Source organism: Gadus morhua, chromosome 16 (assembly GCF_902167405.1).
Source record: "Gadus morhua chromosome 16, gadMor3.0, whole genome shotgun sequence".
Lineage (NCBI taxonomy): Eukaryota > Metazoa > Chordata > Actinopteri > Gadiformes > Gadidae > Gadus > Gadus morhua.
This window is the reverse complement of record NC_044063.1, coordinates 11,165,872-11,186,095: the sequence shown is the minus strand read 5'-3', so window position 1 is coordinate 11,186,095 and position 20,224 is coordinate 11,165,872. Positions and strand designations below refer to the sequence as shown.

The following is a 20,224-nucleotide window of genomic DNA, read 5'->3' as shown; positions in this document are numbered from 1 at the left end:
CCCTTACCCCTTCCCCTTACCCCTCCCCCCTTGTTGTTTTGAATGGGATTGGGCCTAACGCCCAATCCCATTTCTACCCCTTACCCCTTCAAAACAAGGGGGAGGGGGGAGGGGAAGGGGTAAGGGGTAGAAATGGGATTGGGCCGAAGTGTGATGTAATCAAATCATGGGTTCAGGGTGGGGGCAGGGGGATTAGTGGTGTTACTGATGGATTTATGAGGGTTGGGTTCTGGGACAGGCCTGGAGATGACGGGTGATTGTCCTGGGGTGGGCGGGGTCTTGGTGATTCGCATGATTAATGAAGCGATTATCTGTCCCTCAGGTGGTCAAGTCAACTGCCAAATAACAAACTATGGGAAGTGGATGTTTCCTTGTCGCAACCCTCGCATCCTTTCATCATTATCAAGACTCTCTCTGGTCGATTGATTTTTTCCTCTTACAGAAACTTCCTGGTTTGAAGGCCAATGTTATTCTTGACCGCGCCCGACTGTAAACCAATAAGATCGGGGATGTTTGTGGTGCGGTGGTTGCCGTCAGACCACGATCAAAACAGACACAAACACACAAATCTCTGTCATGGTTAAACGAGGGAGAAAAATCTCTCTCGTTAATGGGTTAAATCGTTCCTAGTAGGACAAGATTGTCAACCTCTCGCAACCGTTTCTGATCTGAGACAGGTGGCAGTGTATGAAATAGACTAAAACAGTAATCAACCGGACAATTCAGTCCAAACACGAACCCATTTTCTGTCCCAAAATGTCCCAAATGAAGACTCACAAAGCCTCCGTCTGTCGGTCCACACACAAGGACAGAACAGAGCCGTGACACAGCAAAAACCTGAGGCGTCCGCGACCTGATCTCATCCCTCCCGAGGTCTCGGGTCGGGAGAGTTAAGAGTTCAGTTTGGGGCTAAGGTCCGGCTCACTCTTATGGAACCGATCTCAGCCACTGCCTCCTCCGAGCTCACGCACGTTAGCCAACCCCGTCCCTCCCACCAGGAGAAGTTTCCAGCGTTCCGCTCCACGGGGCCGGCTCGGGCGCTGGGGGGGCCATGGGGGGGGGGGGGGAGACACTAAGACGGTCACTGCCCTCTACGTTGGGGGGCCCCTCACTGCTGGCTCCCCAGCTAGGGGTGCGTGTGGACCCCTGCAGAAATGACAGGTTCTGAATTCATTTCAATACAGAAATTTGATATGTTTGAGTAAAATGTAATGTATGTGTGAAAGTGTTAATGTTGATTAAGAGAAGATATATGTAGCTCTAATAATATGTCTGATACTTCATACTTCATCATTAACACGTATCATTATTCTATATGTGTTTCTTGTCTTTTCTGTTGCATCGCACGGGAGAGAAAATGGCGCTCATATCTGTTACCCTAATTCAACACATTCTTGTGACCCTCATACCCTAACATATGAAGGCGATGTGGAAGGGGGAGGGGGGGGGCTGGAGAAGATGGATCCATGTAAGTTCGGCCCCCCAGAGATTCTGAGCCTTGTGAGGCCCCCAGGCCCTGCCAGTCTGGGTTTGACTTCCTACTGGAGTTGAATCTGAAAGAATCCTATAGATTATGTTTGATACCAAATGAGTTCCCCTCAAGGAGGCGATAGAGTGATGATGCAGCTAAGATGGTAATTCATAGTTCATAAGAAGATCAAAAAGATGCTTTCAACCAACTGCTTTAAATGGCTCTTCACCGTATCATTTAGTGTAGTTTACAAAAAGTATGACCTACTCTACATGCCCAAATAAGGACGTAATAAGAACGATATAAAGAGCTTAATTGGACACATACAGGCTGAACCATCTACCCCAACATCTTCCTACCGTCTACAACAAGACAACATAGGGCCTACAGGTAGTTTAGAATAACACATGATAACGGATGTATGTGAGAGTGACCCTGCTCTCTCCGGGATCATCCTGTCCCGGTTGCACAAGTGTCCTGGTTTGTCACTAACGTGTGTGAGAATGAAATGGGCCGTCCGTGTTTCACGCTCCACTACACCCGCTGCTTTCACAACTGTGTACAGGATAAACGATTTTTCTGCGGTTTGTTATTATTTGTTGGTAATGGTTGACAAATTTGAATGGAGATGTGTGTTCACGCTGATTTACCAGGCGTACGCCTATATATATATATTGGCCTAGAGATGGGTAAATGTTTTTTTAACTCTTGTGGGCAGATTTTTCATTTTCTTATTTTGGGAACTATTGAATCTTATTTATGATTTTTCTTTAATGGAGAATTACTGAAAGAGTTCTTGGTGATCACTATATAAGTAAGTAAGTATAAGTAATCTATCTTGGTAATTGCTCAAAGCATTCCATTTTAAACAGGCCTTAAAACTGCGCCATCTCCAGTCAACGAATCAAGTGTCATTTTATATAGTAATTAAAAAAATAATAATTACCTGAAATCTCTTTTGCAATTCGTTAACTTGAATAGTTAAAATCCCCTCTGTCTCTAAAGGCACGGGGCCATAAACAAACGGGGGGGGGGGGGGGGGGGGGGGGGCACTATAATTATGAAAACGGATTTATTTATATGACAAAAACCAAACATCCCAGTCATTAACTTGTCTCTGGACAAGACAGAAGTGAAGAGTTCTTTATATCTCGATAGGGTATTAATCCCAGCCGCATACACTTTTATTTTTTTTACACCAGTTCGAAGTACAGACACACACACGCACGCACGCACGCACGCACACACGCGCACACACACACACACACACACACACACACACACACACACACACACACACACACACACACACACACACACACACACACACAACAATATCGGAGATAAGAGAGATCAATTGCGTTACATTATCTTTGGAATGACACCCAAAACCCAACACATCTGATCTGTGCTGCCGACAATGACACACGGGACGTTAACGACGATGGAAAAAAACAGAATGCATTTCGCAATGAGAAATGGGAAAGGGACACAATTTGTGTGTCAATAAGCGCTTTACAGTAGTAGCCTAGTTGGGGTTAAATGGATGCTAGACTGCTTATGAAAAGAGGGCCTTTTTTATCTCAGGGAGGCGATGTTGCCTATTAACCTACTAATGATCAACCCAATTGATACTACACTAAAACTAAGATTCACTAAGCTATCCAGTAATAGACCAAGTGTTACTCGCTGCCACGCTACTATGCACGTGTGGACAGGCCTACTTTAGTTTATGTTTGTTAATGACCCTACTAATAATCATAATTTTGTTGTGTATTCTTTTAAATGATGGTGTTAGTGTATATTGCACCATGGCAGTGCATCCTCAAACACTAGTATGGCTGTTTAATTTTTGGTAGGAAAATGGCTGAACTCCAACAGACAGGTGAAAGAATATTATTGTTTGAATTATCATATTATGATTGGCTGTTAACGCTATTGATATTGTTACCATTATTTAAGATATAATCATGATTTAATGTATGATTAGTATTACTAGTAATAACAGTAGTCTTAGGCTTTGAATAATATAGATAACTATAGCCTAATTAACACTTCAAGAATAATTATGAGGATATTGACTGTACGGTAAAATAAATATAGCCTAATCGAGAATTTTGATAGGATACAATGTCGAGGGGAATATTTACAGCTCTTTTTTTGTGTTTCTTTCTTGCTGGTCTTTTGCATATACAACAGAGTCCAAAGTCCGTCCAAGTTATGCTGATAAGCTGAGCCAATCAGATCCGGGCAGCGTCGCCGTGTCAACACGTCCCGCGCGTTGCAGCGGCCTCTGCGCCTCATTTGCATAAAGCCTCCATCAGCCGGCCCACTCATTACCATGTTTTATATTCCCTGCAGCCCTCCGAAAGCATCATGGCAAATTAGCTCCAGCACTGCCCTCAACAGGGAAGTGAACCAGCCTCTCCGAGCAGGTGTCAACAGGAGGAAATACTACCGCACACACAGTGGAGCCGAGAGGAAGGAGAACCGCTACACTTTGTTTAAATGCGGTGTAGGCTGTTCCCCCTCTAAACCCCCCATCCTTTTTTAAATATTCTCAGTTTTTGCTTATAGCGGGGGTCCAACTTTTTAATGTTTTCCAACATGGTATCCAAGCTGACATCCCTTCAGCAGGAGCTTCTCAGCGCCTTACTGGACTCTGGAGTTACCAAAGACCTTCTGATCCAGGCTCTGGACGACATGCACCCCAGTCCGGCCCCCGGGTCCTACGGAGTTAAACTGGAGAATCCTTTGCACATGAGCTCTCCTCCGAGCTCCAAGATGAACGGCAGCGACTCGGACTCCAAGCCCGTGTTCCACACGCTCACCAACGGGCATAGTAAGGGCAAGCTGTCCGGGGACGAGGGCTCCGAGGACGGGGACGACTTCGACACCCCTCCGATCCTGAAGGAGCTGCAGTCGCTGAACACCGAGGAGGCGGCGGAGCAGAGGGCGGAGGTTGACCGTATGTTGGCGTGAGTCGAGCCCCGATCATCCAGTCAATTCTTCTTTTATAATAGCAGTGAAATAACCGGACACTTACACATACACACACATAATCTCCAAAAAAATCGTACAGGATAGGATAAATACAGGCAGGAATAAGGAAGGTAGGTCTGGGTTGTGGTACTATCGTACCGGTCTGGGGTTTATAGTGGGAACTTTGTGAAAGGTTCCCCGCTGCTCTGTAAGTCGAGGCTTCTCAAAAGGCCTAAATGGATAGCGTTCGGTTCGTTATGTGTACAGTTTTTAAATCACCCGCCAGTGGTTCGTTTTCACGTTCTGGTTACTAATTATCCACATGGATTATTATTTCTTTACCTTAGCAAAATATCCACTAAAGGATTTCTATTTATTATTAACTTCTGCTGGTGATAAAGGCCGGCAGCAGCTCCAGGAGAAAGTGACTGCACCTCGGCGTCTCTGCGAGCACCAGGCCTGAGGCTTTTAATATTCTTCTCATATATTTTTTTAATTGGTAATTGTGTCTGTATTTTAGGCATTATTTTAGTATCATTTGTCTTATTACTTTTATGGACGGAGTTAAAGTCAGCGTGCCGGTTCTAGGTCTAAATTAATTGTATTCAAACGAATTTATTTTTTTCAGACGAATTTATTTGATTAAAATATAACAGCCTAAAATCATTCCATTATAAACATCAACACATGGCTAGACACGCAGACTAGAATACAAAACTAACCCACGTGTGCGAAGTTATTATTAATTTTATTCTATAAATCATCAACTGAAAGATACACAGTGGCGTGTGATTAGAGTGAATGGAGATCTGGTTATTCATTGTCAAAAGTTATAAACCAACATCTCCCACTTAACCCAGTGCCTTAGTGGTAGCCATTCTCCAAAACAAACGGTCGTGTGTATTTGGATTAATTACCGCTGTCAGACTTGCTTCCTACTGATCTGTAATTAAGGTAAGTTTACGTTTTCCCTTCGTATCTTTTATTGGGACTAGTGACACGTCCTATACGCTCCTAGAATTAGAGTACTAATTGTAAAGAGTGTATGGCTACAATTAAAATAGATCAGCTATGGGGCCTGTCGGCCTGACTTGTCGAGCCGATAACCAGGTTTTAATAAGGAGGATCGGGTCTGATTTCTCTACAAATGTTCAAGTTGGTTGGAGGATTACTCCAACACGCTGGGCTCGTATGAACTTTGCTTTAACCAGTGATTCAACCGAGACATTTTAGATCGTCCGTTATATTATTTTAAGGCCTGTTTAAAGGCCCTGATGCAATGCTTTGCTGTTTGGCGTCAATCTGTTGATAACGGCTCATACCCTACCTTCTTACGATTTTTTTATGTGAATCTATTTTAAGCGTTTGCCGAAACACGGCGTTTATCTGCTACACGTCTATAACACAAAGTTAAACCTTTTTTGTTACAAAGGTGTTTGACTCCATTTGAAAGTCCAAATGATTAATGGCTCCTCTACTATTGGCAATATGTGGCACTGTTCGTAGGCTACTTATATTAGTAGGCTACTTATATAATAAGTATATGAGTGACTCCAGGAGTGTTGCGTATTAGCGTGCGTCTATATAGCCTATTTATTCCAACATTTTGTATCGTACTGCCGTCCCCTGGTCTCGCGAGAATACATAGTGCCTATACTATGGCATGCGGTTAGATACAATCCTATGCTGTACATAGGATATCAGAGTGTTACAGTCCCTCGGTGTTGGGCCCTCAAACACCCAATAAATCCTTTAACTCGAGGCCCTTGTTGTGAAACAACAACGCTCCCGAAACCACACAATCGCAGCGACATCATTGTTGTCTCACATTATGTGGCATCGCAATATAAAGTAAAGGGATTAAAATGAGTCCTGTCTTTTAAAACATGTGTGTGTTCTCTCGACCCAGCGAGGACCCGTGGCGCGCGGCCCGCATGATCAAAGGTTACATGCAGCAGCACAACATTCCGCAGCGCGAGGTAGTGGACGTCACGGGGCTCAACCAGTCGCATCTCTCCCAGCACCTCAACAAGGGCACGCCCATGAAGACGCAGAAGCGAGCAGCGCTGTACACCTGGTATGTCAGGAAACAGCGGGAAATTCTCAGACGTAAGTTAATATTTGAGTTTCTCACAGCGTTGATGATAATACACCTGTTGTAGCTAGCCGAGGCCCGCTGTAGCCGAGGGCCCGCTAGACGAGGCCTGCTATAGACGAGGCCTGCGAGTCGAGGGCCTGGCCCTGTTGGCCCTGCTCTGATGTCGGCGATAGTTATTTAGATGAGAAACTTCCTCGTATGTCAGTTGACATTCGCTTCCCCACTGTTGTCCATAGGTTGTGTTTATTACCCCCCCCCCCCCCCCCCCCCTCCCCCCAACACAATTTTATAATACATTCATAAAGAAAGTTATGGTTTGGATCCAGTGGTTCACAGAAATTGTAATCACAGATTTAAATTGACTTCCAAAAGGGGTATCCTTATAGGCTACTATAACATATATTTTTAACAATGTAATTGTTTTGGGTGACCTGATTGGTGTGATTTAAAGAAGTCCTCTATCAACGTCCATCTCTTCCCCTTCTTGTTCCCCAGAGTTCAACCAGGCGGTACAAGGCTCCGGCAGCAACATGTCAGACAAAGGGAACCAGGACCCCGTGTTCTTCTTCCCCGAGTTCAACCCGTCGGGCCCGGGCTTGGGCCAATCGGGGGAGGACTTGGGCAGCGAGCCGTCCTGCAAGAAGATGAGGCGCAACCGCTTCAAGTGGGGGCCGGCGTCCCAACAGATCCTCTACCAGGCCTACGAGAGGCAGAAGAACCCCAGCAAGGAGGAGAGGGAGGCCCTGGTGGAGGAGTGTAACAGGTGGGTTAGGAGACCAGTAGGGTGGTGGGAATATGACATGATTTACCTTAAGCCATTAAGCAGACACTGCTTACTTAGAAGTGAGGCTGCCACTTAAAAGTGAGGCTGAGAGCATTGATAACGTAATGAATTAAGTTTAAACTATGTCGGAATTGGAGTAGCTCCCAAAAAGCTAGCGTGCTGCAAAACCTACTTTAATATATAACAACATCTCCAAAGAGTAGCCGTAAGAATAGGAAAATCAATATCACGCCCTTATATTCTATATCACGCTCCTATTATTTTATTTCCTGTTCCACTGACACTGCCATCTCCTTCTCCAGGGCTGAGTGTCTACAGAGGGGCGTGTCCCCGTCGAAGGCCCACGGCCTGGGCTCCAATCTGGTCACGGAGGTGCGCGTGTACAACTGGTTCGCCAACCGTCGCAAGGAGGAGGCCTTCAGGCAGAAGCTGGCCATGGACGCCTACCACACGCCCACACACAGCCTCACCACCATGCTGTCCCACGCCTCGCCACACCACCCCCAGAACAGCGCGTCCCCTCCAAGTAAGTTCCCAGGAGGGCATCATAACCTATGGGCACTGGTTGTTTGGTGCGTATCGTTGTTATTGATGCGGCAGCCATGGATGCTGAAGGGGAACAGTGGTGCAAGTTTCCCCCAAGTTTCTCAGCTTTTAAAAGTGAGCTGTCTCACATAGGGTTATTTATTTAAGGTGAGGTGGGTGAAACACGTTTCCTGCTTTGGCCAGGAATTGTATCAGATTTTTTTGTTTGGTTGTTAATTTAACTCAAAATATTCAGTTTTCTTTTACCGTATGGGATAGGATGTGTACCCGAGTGGTTAAAGAATTTAAAATCGAATTGATCCAAATTAACATTGTGTATCATTACACCTCCAACTGACAGAATTGATGAGACTATATATCCGTTTTAACTCATATGAAGTTTATATATATACAGTTTCAAAGTAATTAGACACTCATATGCAGCGATACTCGCACATACTTTCCCCCTTATACATATTTCGCCTTTGGAAACAGAGCGCGATTGTTTCCTTTCAGACAATATTTAGGGTAGGAAGCGACAGTTGACGAGATCAGAGCCGTAGAGAGCGACCGGTGATCAATGAGGCTGAGTGAGTGAGCTGAGCAAATGCCATTGTTATTGTGATCTGTGGGGACACTCGGGGAACAATCCGCATTGTACCTGCAATCTCCACTCCAAAGTCAGCCCGGAGTCTTGGGTCCCGTGACAGGCCAGGGTCAGACCAGGGTCAGCGAGAGGGGAGAGCGACTCCACAGTCCCCCCAACACACTCTTGCCCCTGATTTCCACATCTCCCTTCACCCTGACGGGGTTGCTAACAACTCACTGGAGATAGTTGCCAAAACACGGTGACGTTATTGTTCCGGCTGTTTGACCCTGCGCTTGTTTGCGTTCGGGCGTAATGGAGTATTGACAGAGAGTTTACCTGTTGTGGTATATGACATGAAACACAAAGGCTGATAGGCTTCGCCGGAGCATTATCCTGGGTGCCATCACTCACCCCGCTATAAAACTGTGATTTGAGAGAGTCAATCAAGGTCCATTGTCGTCCGCCCGTGTTAGAACACGAGGTCAGCTTTGAAGAGAACAAAACCCACGTCTTGCTCTCTTACCTGTGGACAAACTGGTCTCACTTGCGGGTTGTCTGTTTGCACGCACACCCCTCCCTTTTGCCCCCTCCACGCAACACCTGACCAGGCATTGACCCCCCGGGCGGCTGGGCCGGTTCGGTCAGCACTGGGCTTGTGGAGCAGGGGTGGAGGAGGTGGAGCAGGAGGAGGAGGAGGAGGATGCGGCCAAGGGGGAAGGGCAGGGCAGGAGGGTAGGGTGAATATCCTAAGACACTCGCCTCCCCGAGCCTTGCTGCCCTGAGCCGGCTACTTACAAGATGTCCTGCTGGCGTCCGTCCGACGCTATCAGCTGTTTTTCAGTGTCGGCCCCTGGCCCCGACAATAACGCAGCAGCAGGGGACCCCTTGGCGTTGCTAGGCCGCGGCCTCTATTATGCATTCTTAATGGACAAATAAAATCCTGGGCCACTACATCTCCCCTGCCTTTGATAAGGGACTCCCCTGACTCCTACTTTCTATAGGCTTCCACCGCAGGGGGGGCCATTGTCTGTGGTGTATTAGAAGACTGCAGTGACTGTAACCAAGGTTCATTTATCTCCACTGGGGCTTGAGGAGGGGAGACGTTAAAGCCTCCCCCCTCCACCTTTATGGGACATCAGTAGGCCCGCAGAAGCTGGGCCGCAGAGCCGGAGCAGCGGGAGCTGTCCGTGCGAGTATTGGCTATTTTCTGGCCAGACAGGACTGATGACCTCTCCTTTCGCCTATAGAGACCCCCCCCCCCCCCCCACACACACACACACACACACACCCATAGCCATGCCCGCCCTCCTCATTGCAATGTTCTTTTTTCAACCATGGCGACACACCTTCTCGTTCTGTGGGCGAGGTCGCCGCTAGGTCATATCAAAGCTCCCTCGTTCGGACGTTTTATTGATTCTGTTTTGGTCCGTTGATTTTTCCACCTCAAAGGCTTTGGTCACCGCCTTAGAGAAACCAGCGGCTAACAGCTAAGAACACTAAGCTAAGCATAAATTAGATTTGGTGATCAGATCATGCGTCTCTAACCTTTCTGTGGATAGTTTACAATAGTTGCACAACTGCCGAATTTGCCCGTTTAAAATGTTTTTCCGTCGACAAAGAAAGTCTTATTTTCTTTTAAAAGCCCCAAATTCGTCGAGTCAGTGGTTCCGAATCGGACACAGTGATAGTGGGCGGTTGTAGTGGGTGTGTGTTGTGCGGGGGTGTACCCCGTGGGTTGTTTGGCTGCCCGGTTGACACCCCAGGCTAGCGAGGAACTGCGGACCAGCATGTGGAAAGGACGGCCGACCTCTGCGCTTTCCACAGGCCCTTCCTGCCTCCCCAGAGAGCCTGTGGGCCTGGCTACGTCCAGGGCAGACCCGGGAGGTCTCTGATATGCACCGACGCGACAATGAGCCCAGCCTGGGGATGGAGGGCCAGGCTTTGATATGACATGGCTCACACAGGGAGCTGGCTGCTTTTAGACCTTCCTCCGCTACTGTGCTGCCACTCCCCTTCTGGGGTTCTCGCCCTACCCCCTTAAGAGCCCTGCTCGGTCCCGATTGATTCACGCCAAGCTTGGCTGGGGTTGTATACTTTTGTTTCTATCGCTTTGATTGGTCTAAATGATAAACTATCTTTGGTCGTTACTAGGTCGTTATATAGGTTGTCTCCGCTTTAATCTACGATTAAAAAACGGCAGACGGTTAACACCAAAGCATAGAATAAAGCTGTTATGAAACATCCCGTTTGCACAACAATGCTAACAGATGTGTCCTTCCGAATCCGCATGAAACCAGGGGCTGCGATTCCCTCTCTGCTTTAATAGTGTTCCTCAGTGCAGTGTTGGTAGAAGGTGGCAGGAGCCCTTCCTTTGCTGACAAGGACATCCCCCCCCCCCCCCCCCATGGCTCAAGTAACTGCTGAACACAGAGACACAACCGTGGCCTGAATAGCATCCTTCTCCCCACGACACTTTAAAGAGGTTGCCAAGCTCCAAGATAACTGCCTGTTTATGATTCCACCTCCATTGTGTGGCAATGGGGGTCATGAGTCCAATGGAGTAGTTTATTGTTCCGCGGCGGCGTTTACAAGGCCTTGCCGGGTGTTGAGGGCCAGCGAGTGTGTTGACGGAGACAATATACGGTCTATAGTCCTCTTGTGCGCTCGCCAAAATGGTGGAACGCTACTTAGCGAGTGAAATGTGTTCCGGAGTCGTAGTTCCTTCGAAATCCGTAATGGGTGCGTGGGTGATGAACGATGATTTATTTTACCGACCGGTGCTTTTAGGAGGTTGAAAGAGAAATGTGATGGTTTTTTAACAGGTATTTCTGAATCCATGTGTATTGCCTTTTGTAAGCAGGCCTATATATATTGCACTTGATCGTATTTGATTCTAAACGTATGTTTTCCCACAGAATCAATTGATCTTCCTCTTTTGACGAGTGTTAACAGTGTTATTTGACAACTTGAAATGTGTAAACACTGATTGGATGAGGTCGTCTCAAACAAACACCTTTCTCAAACAACGCTCTTGGGCTCAAACTTTCCTTCTGCGTAATCAAAGAAGGGATATCGATTCCTCTCTCTCTGTGTCCGGTGGCCGCCCTGTATCAATGCATCCTGTCATCTGTAGGTCTCGGGCTGGCAGGCAGTCAGCGGGCCCTACCTGGGTCAGGGACAGATACGGTCGGGTGGGGGGGGGGGGGGGGGGGGGGGGGGGGGGGGGGGGGTGAGGTCCGAGTGCAAACACAGTCTGTCTCTACATCCCAGTCACATTAGGCCTCTCTGAGGGCTCTGCGGGAGGGAGGGAGGGGGGGAGGGAGGGAGGGAGGGGGAGAGGGAGGGAATCCCTCCCTCTGTGTGAGGCTGAGCCCAGGGGATAAGAATGTGTTCGGCATTGCTCGTAATTGTGTAATGTTTACTCGGTCGGTATCAGAGGAGGCAGCATGGACAAACAGCCATTAGATGGTCAGAGGAGGGTGGGTCGTGGTTTGGCGGTGAAGGGTCGGAGGGTGGGGTATACTTAAGCCCAGAAAGCGACAACAGCCAGTCTAGACCTCGAGTTTGGTGCGGGTAATGCGGCCCATTTCCTGTCTCTCAACTGGAAAATGTCCGGTGAGCCTTGGGAACACATAATTATTTGGATTTAATGTGGCACAATTCATGGCGTAGTTGGTATTCCACCCTATCCTGCAACTGTGCGTTTGTGTGTGAGTTTAGTCTGCTGCGGTTTCTGAGGGCCTGCTGTTCTGAGTGTGTGTGAGTTTCTGTGTGTGTGTGTGTGTGTGTATGTGTGTGTGTGTGTGTGTGTGTGTGTGTGTGTGTGTGTGTGTGTGTGTGTGTGTGTGTGTGTGTGTGTGTGTGTGTGTGTGTGTGTGTGTGTGTGTGTGTGTGTACACAGTGGATGGCCTTGGCTCAGCCACACAGATAGAAAACAGCAGAGAGGTCAGTGTGTTTGTTTGTCCATTCCTCCCCAGCCAGAGTCAAAGAGCAGGTGAGTCTGGTTGGCTCGGTAGAGCCTGGCGGTGATGCAGGCCTCCGTCTGCTCTCTCTCTCTCTCTCTCTCTCTCCATGCTGTCAATATTAACCTGTAGTAACACTCTCTCTGTTCTCTCCCCGCCCCTCCCCAGTGCGCTACAGCCAGGGTCCCGGTGAGGTCAGTTCCTCCACCACCATCAGCCACCACAACAGCAACATGTCCACCAGCCACTCAGTGCTGCAGCAGGTGTCTCCGGGCGGGCTGGACCCCAACCACAGCCTGCTGTCCCCCGACTCCAAGATGGTGAGTGCACACACCTGGGCCCTCCTGGGGCTCAGATTAGATAAGCTCTGTGTCCCACGTCAGCGTGTAAAAGTATCTTCCCGAACCACCACAAACAACACCACCACAACCACCACCACCACTATCATACCACCACCACTATCACCACCACCACCTCTATCACCTCCACCACCACCACCACGACCACCACTATCACCACCACGACCACCACTATCACCACCACCACCACCACCACGACCACCACTATCATACCACCACCACCACCACCACCACCACCACGACCACCAATCACCACGACCACCACTATCACCACGACCACCACCGCCACTACCACCTTAAACAACAACACCACTACCACCTTAAACAACACCTCCACCACCACCACCACTATCACCACCACCGCCACTACCACTTTAAACAACAACAACACCACCACCATCACTATCACCACCACCACCACCGCCACTACCACTTTAAACAACAACAACACCACCACCATCACTAACACCACCGTTATCACCACCACCACTACCACCTTAAACAACACCTCCACTACCACCACCACCACAGCCACTACCACCTTAAACAACACCACCATAATCAACAACAACACCACCAATACCACCAACACCACAACCACCATCACCAACACCACCACCACTCTTGCCACCAACACCACAACACCACCAACACCAATACAGCCACCATCACCACCAACACCACCACCACCAACACCATCCCCGCCACACCACCCCCAACACCACCACCATCAACCCCACACCTCCACCCCCTCCCCCTCCACCGCTCCCAGAGAGCATTGCAGACAGCCAACAATCCCCGCATTGTGCTGGCGTTGTGTTTGGGAAGGTGGAGTCGGCGTGGCCCGCCGCCACGACGAGACAGACGCTCAGCCTTCACCCGGACAGAGCAGGCATGTTCCCGGCTCGGCCAATAAACCTGACAAAGAAACATTCTGCCGGTATTGATTAAACGCCCGGCGATCAGGAGGCCCAGATGGAGCGCTGCTTGCTCTGCGCCCGGCGGGGATGACGTCAGCCCTTGATTATGTGCACCGCTTTTCTTTTTTTTTCCCCTTCCCTTCTCTTCATCGTCCCCTCCCCTCTGCCCTAGTCCAATATTTGCACAGCAAAAATGAAACCTGGCGCACGAAACCTCAACGTTTTAAAATACTGATACACGGCTGTGTTTTCGCCCTAGGAAATGACTCGCCATAAAGCTGTATTGTAAAAAATCATGCAACTGAGGTAGAAGCGGCGTGGTTCACTTTCAACCGGTATTGCGTGCAGCGTTTACGGCCGGGTAAAGTGTGATTAGCGAGGCCAGGCAGTGTACAGTGTAGCAGGTCAAAGCTGACAGTTTCCTTATCTACAGATGAGTGTCTGCCCACCCCCCCACCCACACCGTTCCCCCGCCGCCCTCCCTCCATGCAGCTAGCAGACTATTCAAATAGACCTAACCCCTCCCACCGGGGGCGGAGCCAGTGGTCGATGGGAATCACACCCATGAATAGCAATGTTGTGCTAGATGATGCGATACTTCTGCCTTATTTTCGACGAAAGTGTTCCTAGGAACTCGTACAAAGTCCATGACCGTACAACAGGTCGGAGAGTGGACAAGCAGTCCCACACAGACGCACACAAAAACACAAGCGGTGACATATTTTATGTCTTTCTCTTTCTTCGCCTTTTGTTCCTTATCATTGTTTGCTTGTGTGCTGTGTATGACAAAATGTACACAAGCACATTGAAAACGCATACGCAACGGAGTAAACATTGATCTACCCTTAGTCATTTCTTGGATTGTTGTCTCACGTTCAAAAAGAGTTATTTACATAATGGGCACTTGAGTTCTCACAAACTGAACGCTTGGGAGATGCCTTGTAGTAATTATTCAAGTTTCTCTGTCTTTGCTTTTGTCCTCCAGATCTCAGGATCAGGCGGAGGCCTTCCACCCGTGAGCACGCTAACCAACATCCACAACTCACATCACACACACCAACACAACCTCATCATGCCTCTGTCTGGGAGTGTCATGGCCATCGCACAGAGTGAGTTGACCTCCACCGAACCCTAACCCTAATGCCAATCCTAACCCTAGTCTCCTCACCTCCATCTAGACCTAAATTCCATCCTAACTCTAGTCTCCTCAACTCCATCAAACCCTAACCTCTAACCCCACTGTGATACAACTTGATAACTTGATTCAACGTTATTCAGGAAGTAGTTAATAAACTTTAATAGAAGCCCAATGGTACTATTTTAGTTCAGTTTTGTAGTGGAAGCCTAACTTTATTAAGTATTATTCAAGAAAATAAGGTCCAGGTAGGAATAAACTCAACTATGCATCTGTGTAATGCAGCGATTAAACCCAGGAACCTCAAAACTGTAGAGTCCATCCCTCTCCCACCATGAGAACCTCCGACCCATTTTGCCTTGTCTGACCCTCCTGTCTCTTCTCCTCCCTCCCCCACCCCCTCTCTAGGTCTAAACACGTCCCAGTCCCAATCGGTACCGGTGATCAACAGCGTGGCGGGCAGCCTGGCAGCGCTGCAGCCCGGCTCCCAGTTCTCCCAGCACCTCCACAGCAGTCACCAGCAGAGTCTGATGCAGCACTCTCCCAGCCACATGGGCCAGCAGCCCTTCATGGCCACCGTCACACACTCACACAGTGAGTGCCGCGCCCGTCCTCAGGACGCTGCTGACACTGCTGCTGTTGTTGTTCAGATTTCATCTGGACATTTAGCTCAGCTCCTTAATGACAAATGTATCTGATTCAGTCTAAGTTGCTCAGAAGGTGCAGGTAATGTGGCAGGGCACCCGGATTGTACCTCGGTACAGGTACCAAACTCAGTACCTTCTTCGGCCGGGAGTTGAAGATCCTAGCCTCTGAGCTGTCCTGCGCACACTTTGAAAATGAATTCAGTTAGGAGTAGATTCAGCAACAGGGACGTTTCCAATGGCGACTAAATGTTGTGAGATTGTTCATCAAAGCTTTTGTTTTCGGGGGAAGTTGTGTTCTTTTGGGGAAGAACATTAATGCACTACATACATAGATGCATACCCTGTCAACAGTTGGAATTTGAGTCTGATTATAATCTGCATACATCCCGCCCTTTCCGTCACACGTCTGACCTCTGCCTCCGTCTTCCCCTCCGCAGTGTACCCCCATAAGCAGGAGCCCCCCCAGTACTCCCACCCCTCACGTTTCCCCTCAGCCATGGTGGTCACAGACGGCAACAGCCTCAGCACACTCAGCTCTATGGCGTCCGGCAAACAGGTGAGCGATCCTGATTGGCCCATTGACCCCTTCGTCACGTGATGTCCCGCTGACACTCCCTCCTCCCTCCCCCCTCCTTGGCCACTCGACCCTCTTCCTGCACGCTCAGGGCACAGTGTGTTACAGACTATTTCACGCACACTGTTCTTTGTATGGACCACTCTGCATGGGTCAAATTGGATTGTTTTAAAAAGTAAACATTTGCATTAAACATTAGGTATATAAGTTTACAGTTTTTTTTATTGGTGTTGTTTTGCATTAAGTTCATACCGAACCATCAAATATATTTACTTTATGTCAATAAAAGCAGATAGGTTCTTCTGTTTGTGTAAATGAAACAAAGCAAAACAGAAACTAAAGCATCTTTAGCTCAACAAAAAAACAACGAGGAACGTTTAATACGGTGCTTCAGTATGAAGTATCAATTGTTCTTTTCATCCAAATCGTACTATTGGTATTATTATTATTATTATTATGAAATTCCTGGAGAACCCATAAAATGCAGGCTGAGCAACATGTGGTGTGAGATCACTGAGGGGCCCCTACTGGATCAGGGTGGAGTGTGTGTAACGAGTAGCGTGTAGCGTGTGTGTACTGACTGTGTGTTTTCTTTAAACCCTGCCACATTAGGATGCTTCAGGAAACAAGATGGTGCAAATCGGGGGGCTGTCCTGGGTAAATACCATTTCCTCAGTTCAGTTGACTTAGTGCCTTCGGCTCGATCCCGCTGGGACAAACCCACCGTGCACCCGACATGTTGTAATCTAATAACGTCACACACGCCAACAAACAAGTGTGCGCTCACCCACACACACACAAACACACTCCGCACTTTTCATCCGTTTGAGTTTTTTCAGCGCATAGTTGTCGTGTTTGACCTCAGTCCGAATACCGCTGTTGCGTTGTTCCAAACGAACAGGGCCGAAGGATGCATGGATAATACACTCCTCTGAATTCCTACTTCCTCGAGATAGACCCGGCCAATCAATCACATGGGCCCTCAGCCCGAACGGCGCTTGATTACTGCTGCCTCCTTTGGCTTCCCGCTCAGAGAGAGAGAGAGAGAGCTTGTTGCTTCTGCCTCCGATCAGGAAATGAGCCCGGCCGTTAATCAAGGCTTCTGGAGGCCGGGCTGCCGCGGCCCGACCAGCCCAATGACACGCCCAGCCGCTCGCCGGAACAGGGGGGATTTTGGGGGCTGGAGCTTTCCTTAGTAATTACCATCAGTCCCTCGTCCTCACTGTCCCACTTCTCCCTCGCTCTAAGTGATCGCTCTAGCCTGAAATGCCGTACGTGGTGTTTTCACACGCTCAATTTCCCACGCTGGGAGAGAGAGACGAAGGAGCGAGGGAGAGAGAGACGGAGTGAGCGGAAGAGAGGAAGGGAGAGAGCAGACGAAGCGTAGCACTGCTACTGATAGGCTGATGGGTTGATGGGTTGATGGAGCGAGAGAATGTTCCATGTAGCACCCTCTGCTCGGGTCCCAGATACAAAAGAGTCTCTCTCTGCGGACTGGATCTTTTCCTCCGACATGGCGCAAAGCGGTCGATCGCGGATCGATCACAGATTCACGATGACACGGCTGCACTGTGATGAACCGGGCCCTGCTGCGCTAAGGCTTCAGCCGTCATCGGGGGTTATTACCCGGGCCACAGACCACAGCGCTCAGACGGCCATTACCTGGCCACCACTCCCAGCTCGCTCCTTATCAGGGCTGTGTTTAGACGGATTTTAAGGGAGAGGTCCCACAGCCTTTCTCATGGCTGGTTCAACGTGCCCAGGGTTTATAACACTGCTGTTTACCAAGCCAACCCCCCCCCCCCCCGTCGTCGTCCCTCCGCCACCCACCACCCGCCTCAATAGCAGCCAGGCTGTTACAAAAAGAAAGAGAGCCATGTCTACGTACAGAGCCGTTTCTAATGACTCAGGGCTGCAGTCACCTTTATCAGGTGAGGCTGTTTGCAGGACGGGAGGTCAGCCCGGGGTCACCCGCCTACACCCCTTCCACAGAAAGGAAAAGAAAGAGCTGAATTCCACAAACACTCTCTTGGGGGTAAAAAGGCGTTTAAATACAGAAAAGGAGGAGAAGAGGGATGGGGAATGTGTTTAGTCAGGTGTGGCACATGAAGGTGCAGGCTTGATGTATTTACTCTCCTTTCTACACCCGACAATTCCCCCTCAGCCAAACCCGGAAATGAGACTGACTGTTATCAGATACCTGTTTCTTTCCGTTCCATGTTCTTGGTCGGGTTTTTTTCGTTTTTGTGTTACAAGCAGCCTTAACTTTCAGTTTGGTTGCGATATTATTTTTGGTTTTGGTTACATGCAGCTGTAACTTTCAGTGTGTTTTGTTGTTTTTCCTGGTCTTGGTCGTCATTTTTGGATTTGTGTTACATACAGCCATAACTTACATTTCCATTTAGGCCCTTTAGTTGATGCATTTATCCAATACAATAATTGGTCAGAAAAAGAAAAACAATATATTGCCATCGGTACAGTAATGATGTTCATAGAGAACTAAAACTTTTAGTATTAGTTTTTGTTTTCATGTCTTTGTATTCATTTCTGTTTTGCTGTTCCATGCAGCTCTGTCTTTCAGCACCTGTTTATGTATTGGTTGTTCTCCCTCTTCTCCCCTCTCCCTCCTGCAGTGTCCGCTCCAGGCCTGGTGACGGTGTGCACCTGACTTCATTGGCGCCGGGCAACCGGAGCAAATTTTTCCGTCCTCTCCCTGCGGTTACCGTGACAACCCTTAATAACGGGCCAACCGTATTCTGGACTGGTGACTCGGTCAACAAGAGGAGGAGTGGCGGTTAGAGGTCAGGGGATGAAGCGAAAGAAGAAGAAGAAGAAGAAGAAGTCTCCCGCAACAACAGACTCACTCCAGATGGTCATGGACACGCATGTCTCTCAGTGAGAAGGCTGGCTTCCCTCCTTCGTCAAGCAAAAAGAACCGAAAAGAACGATCAACAACAATGCACAAGATTATTTTTTAAACTACAATCTTTGCAAAAGACAGTATTCATGTCCTGTGTCCACCCCCTCCCCTCTTCAGAGATAAGGGGAGTCAGTCCCGTCACGAAGGAACAAAAGACAATCAGGGAAAGCCTGCTGAATGAAACCTGTGAACTCTGTGGTGCAGGGCTGAAACGGAGGCTCCACAAAGCCATGTTACACTGGGATTTGATGTGTAATCATGCAGTTAAGACATCATCCGTCAGGAGTAAAGTCCGGTTCCCTCCCCAGGGCTTTTGAAGACCCAAGGCGGTCTCCTTCAAGGAGACTTGCTATCCTGCTGAAGTCCTGGGAACTGTGCCAGTCAGTGTGCTTCTCTGGCCCTGTATATGCGTCACCGGCTTCAAACACCTGCAGAACAGTGCGACAATCATAATGACCGACAGCCGGGACACCTGTAGTGATTCTTTTTTTAATGCTATTTCATATTATTATTCATGCAGAGTCTTCCATGTTTATATTTTCACTTTTCGATTTGCCATGCTAATTTCAGTGCAGGTAATATGAGCATTTTATAGTCTAAAGGATTTCATTGTAGTGAGTTGATGGCTGTGAGAGTGTGTGTGTGTGTGTGTGTGTGTGTGTGTGTGTGTGTGTGTGTGTGTGTATAATACTGTGATTGAAAGATTCAGACAATCTTGAAAACTTTGAAGGACTATGCAATGTTTATGTAAAGTTTGAGACGTTTCTTGTTCAACTGGATGGCAAACGGTCCCCCACAAACTTGAGACTTGATATGCACTATCGGTAAAATGACCAGCAGCTATTTCAGTTGGTGATGATGAAGCTGCCCTCAAAAACAGAACTCTGACAACCCACCCTCTGCTAGCGGTCCATAGATGACATTATTGAGACTTTATTTTTTTAAAGAAAATTCCCAACCATTTGATCACTTAGCGCCACTGAAAACACCAAAAAATCATGGCCGGACATTTTCACAAGATAAGATGATTCTTATCTTTTATGAATCAGAGTCACATTTTTATGTGCTCCCTTTTGACACTACTCACAGTCTCATATTTTGGCGTGGCCCTTCTCTCTCTCTCTCTCTCTCTCTCTCTCTCTCTCTCTCTCTCTCTCTGTCTCTCTCTCTCGTGCTCTCTCTCTCGCACTCTCTCTCTCTCTCTCTCTCTCTCTCTCTCTCTCTCTCTCTCTCTCTCGCTCTCTCTCTCTCTCTCTCT

General features: G+C 48.3%; 1 protein-coding gene across 1 annotated transcript; it reads left to right on the top strand.

Annotated features, from left to right (window-relative positions):
• The first annotated feature begins 3,797 nt into the window (after positions 1–3,797).
• On the top strand, positions 3,798–19,902 carry hnf1ba (HNF1 homeobox Ba). The gene is made up of 10 exons (XM_030381416.1): positions 3,798–4,449; positions 6,363–6,562; positions 7,047–7,314; positions 7,638–7,861; positions 12,580–12,731; positions 14,676–14,799; positions 15,234–15,419; positions 15,910–16,028; positions 16,659–16,703; positions 18,680–19,902. Exons 1-10 carry the CDS (start codon positions 4,067–4,069, stop codon positions 18,698–18,700), a joined length of 1,722 nt encoding a protein of 573 aa, XP_030237276.1. The 5' UTR covers positions 3,798–4,066; the 3' UTR covers positions 18,701–19,902.
• Positions 19,903–20,224: the final 322 nt, after the last annotated feature.

What these genes read in the sequence shown, in the direction of transcription:
- hnf1ba (XM_030381416.1), top strand. Translation starts at nt 4,067, where the DNA reads ATGTTTTCCAACATGGTATCCAAGCTGACATCCCTTCAGCAGGAGCTT. An exon ending in GAGGTTGACCGTATGTTGGC is followed by an intron (nt 4,450 to 6,362) that starts GTGAGTCGAGCC and finishes CTCTCGACCCAG; the next exon opens with CGAGGACCCGTGGCGCGCGG. An exon ending in ACAGCGGGAAATTCTCAGAC is followed by an intron (nt 6,563 to 7,046) that starts GTAAGTTAATAT and finishes CTTGTTCCCCAG; the next exon opens with AGTTCAACCAGGCGGTACAA.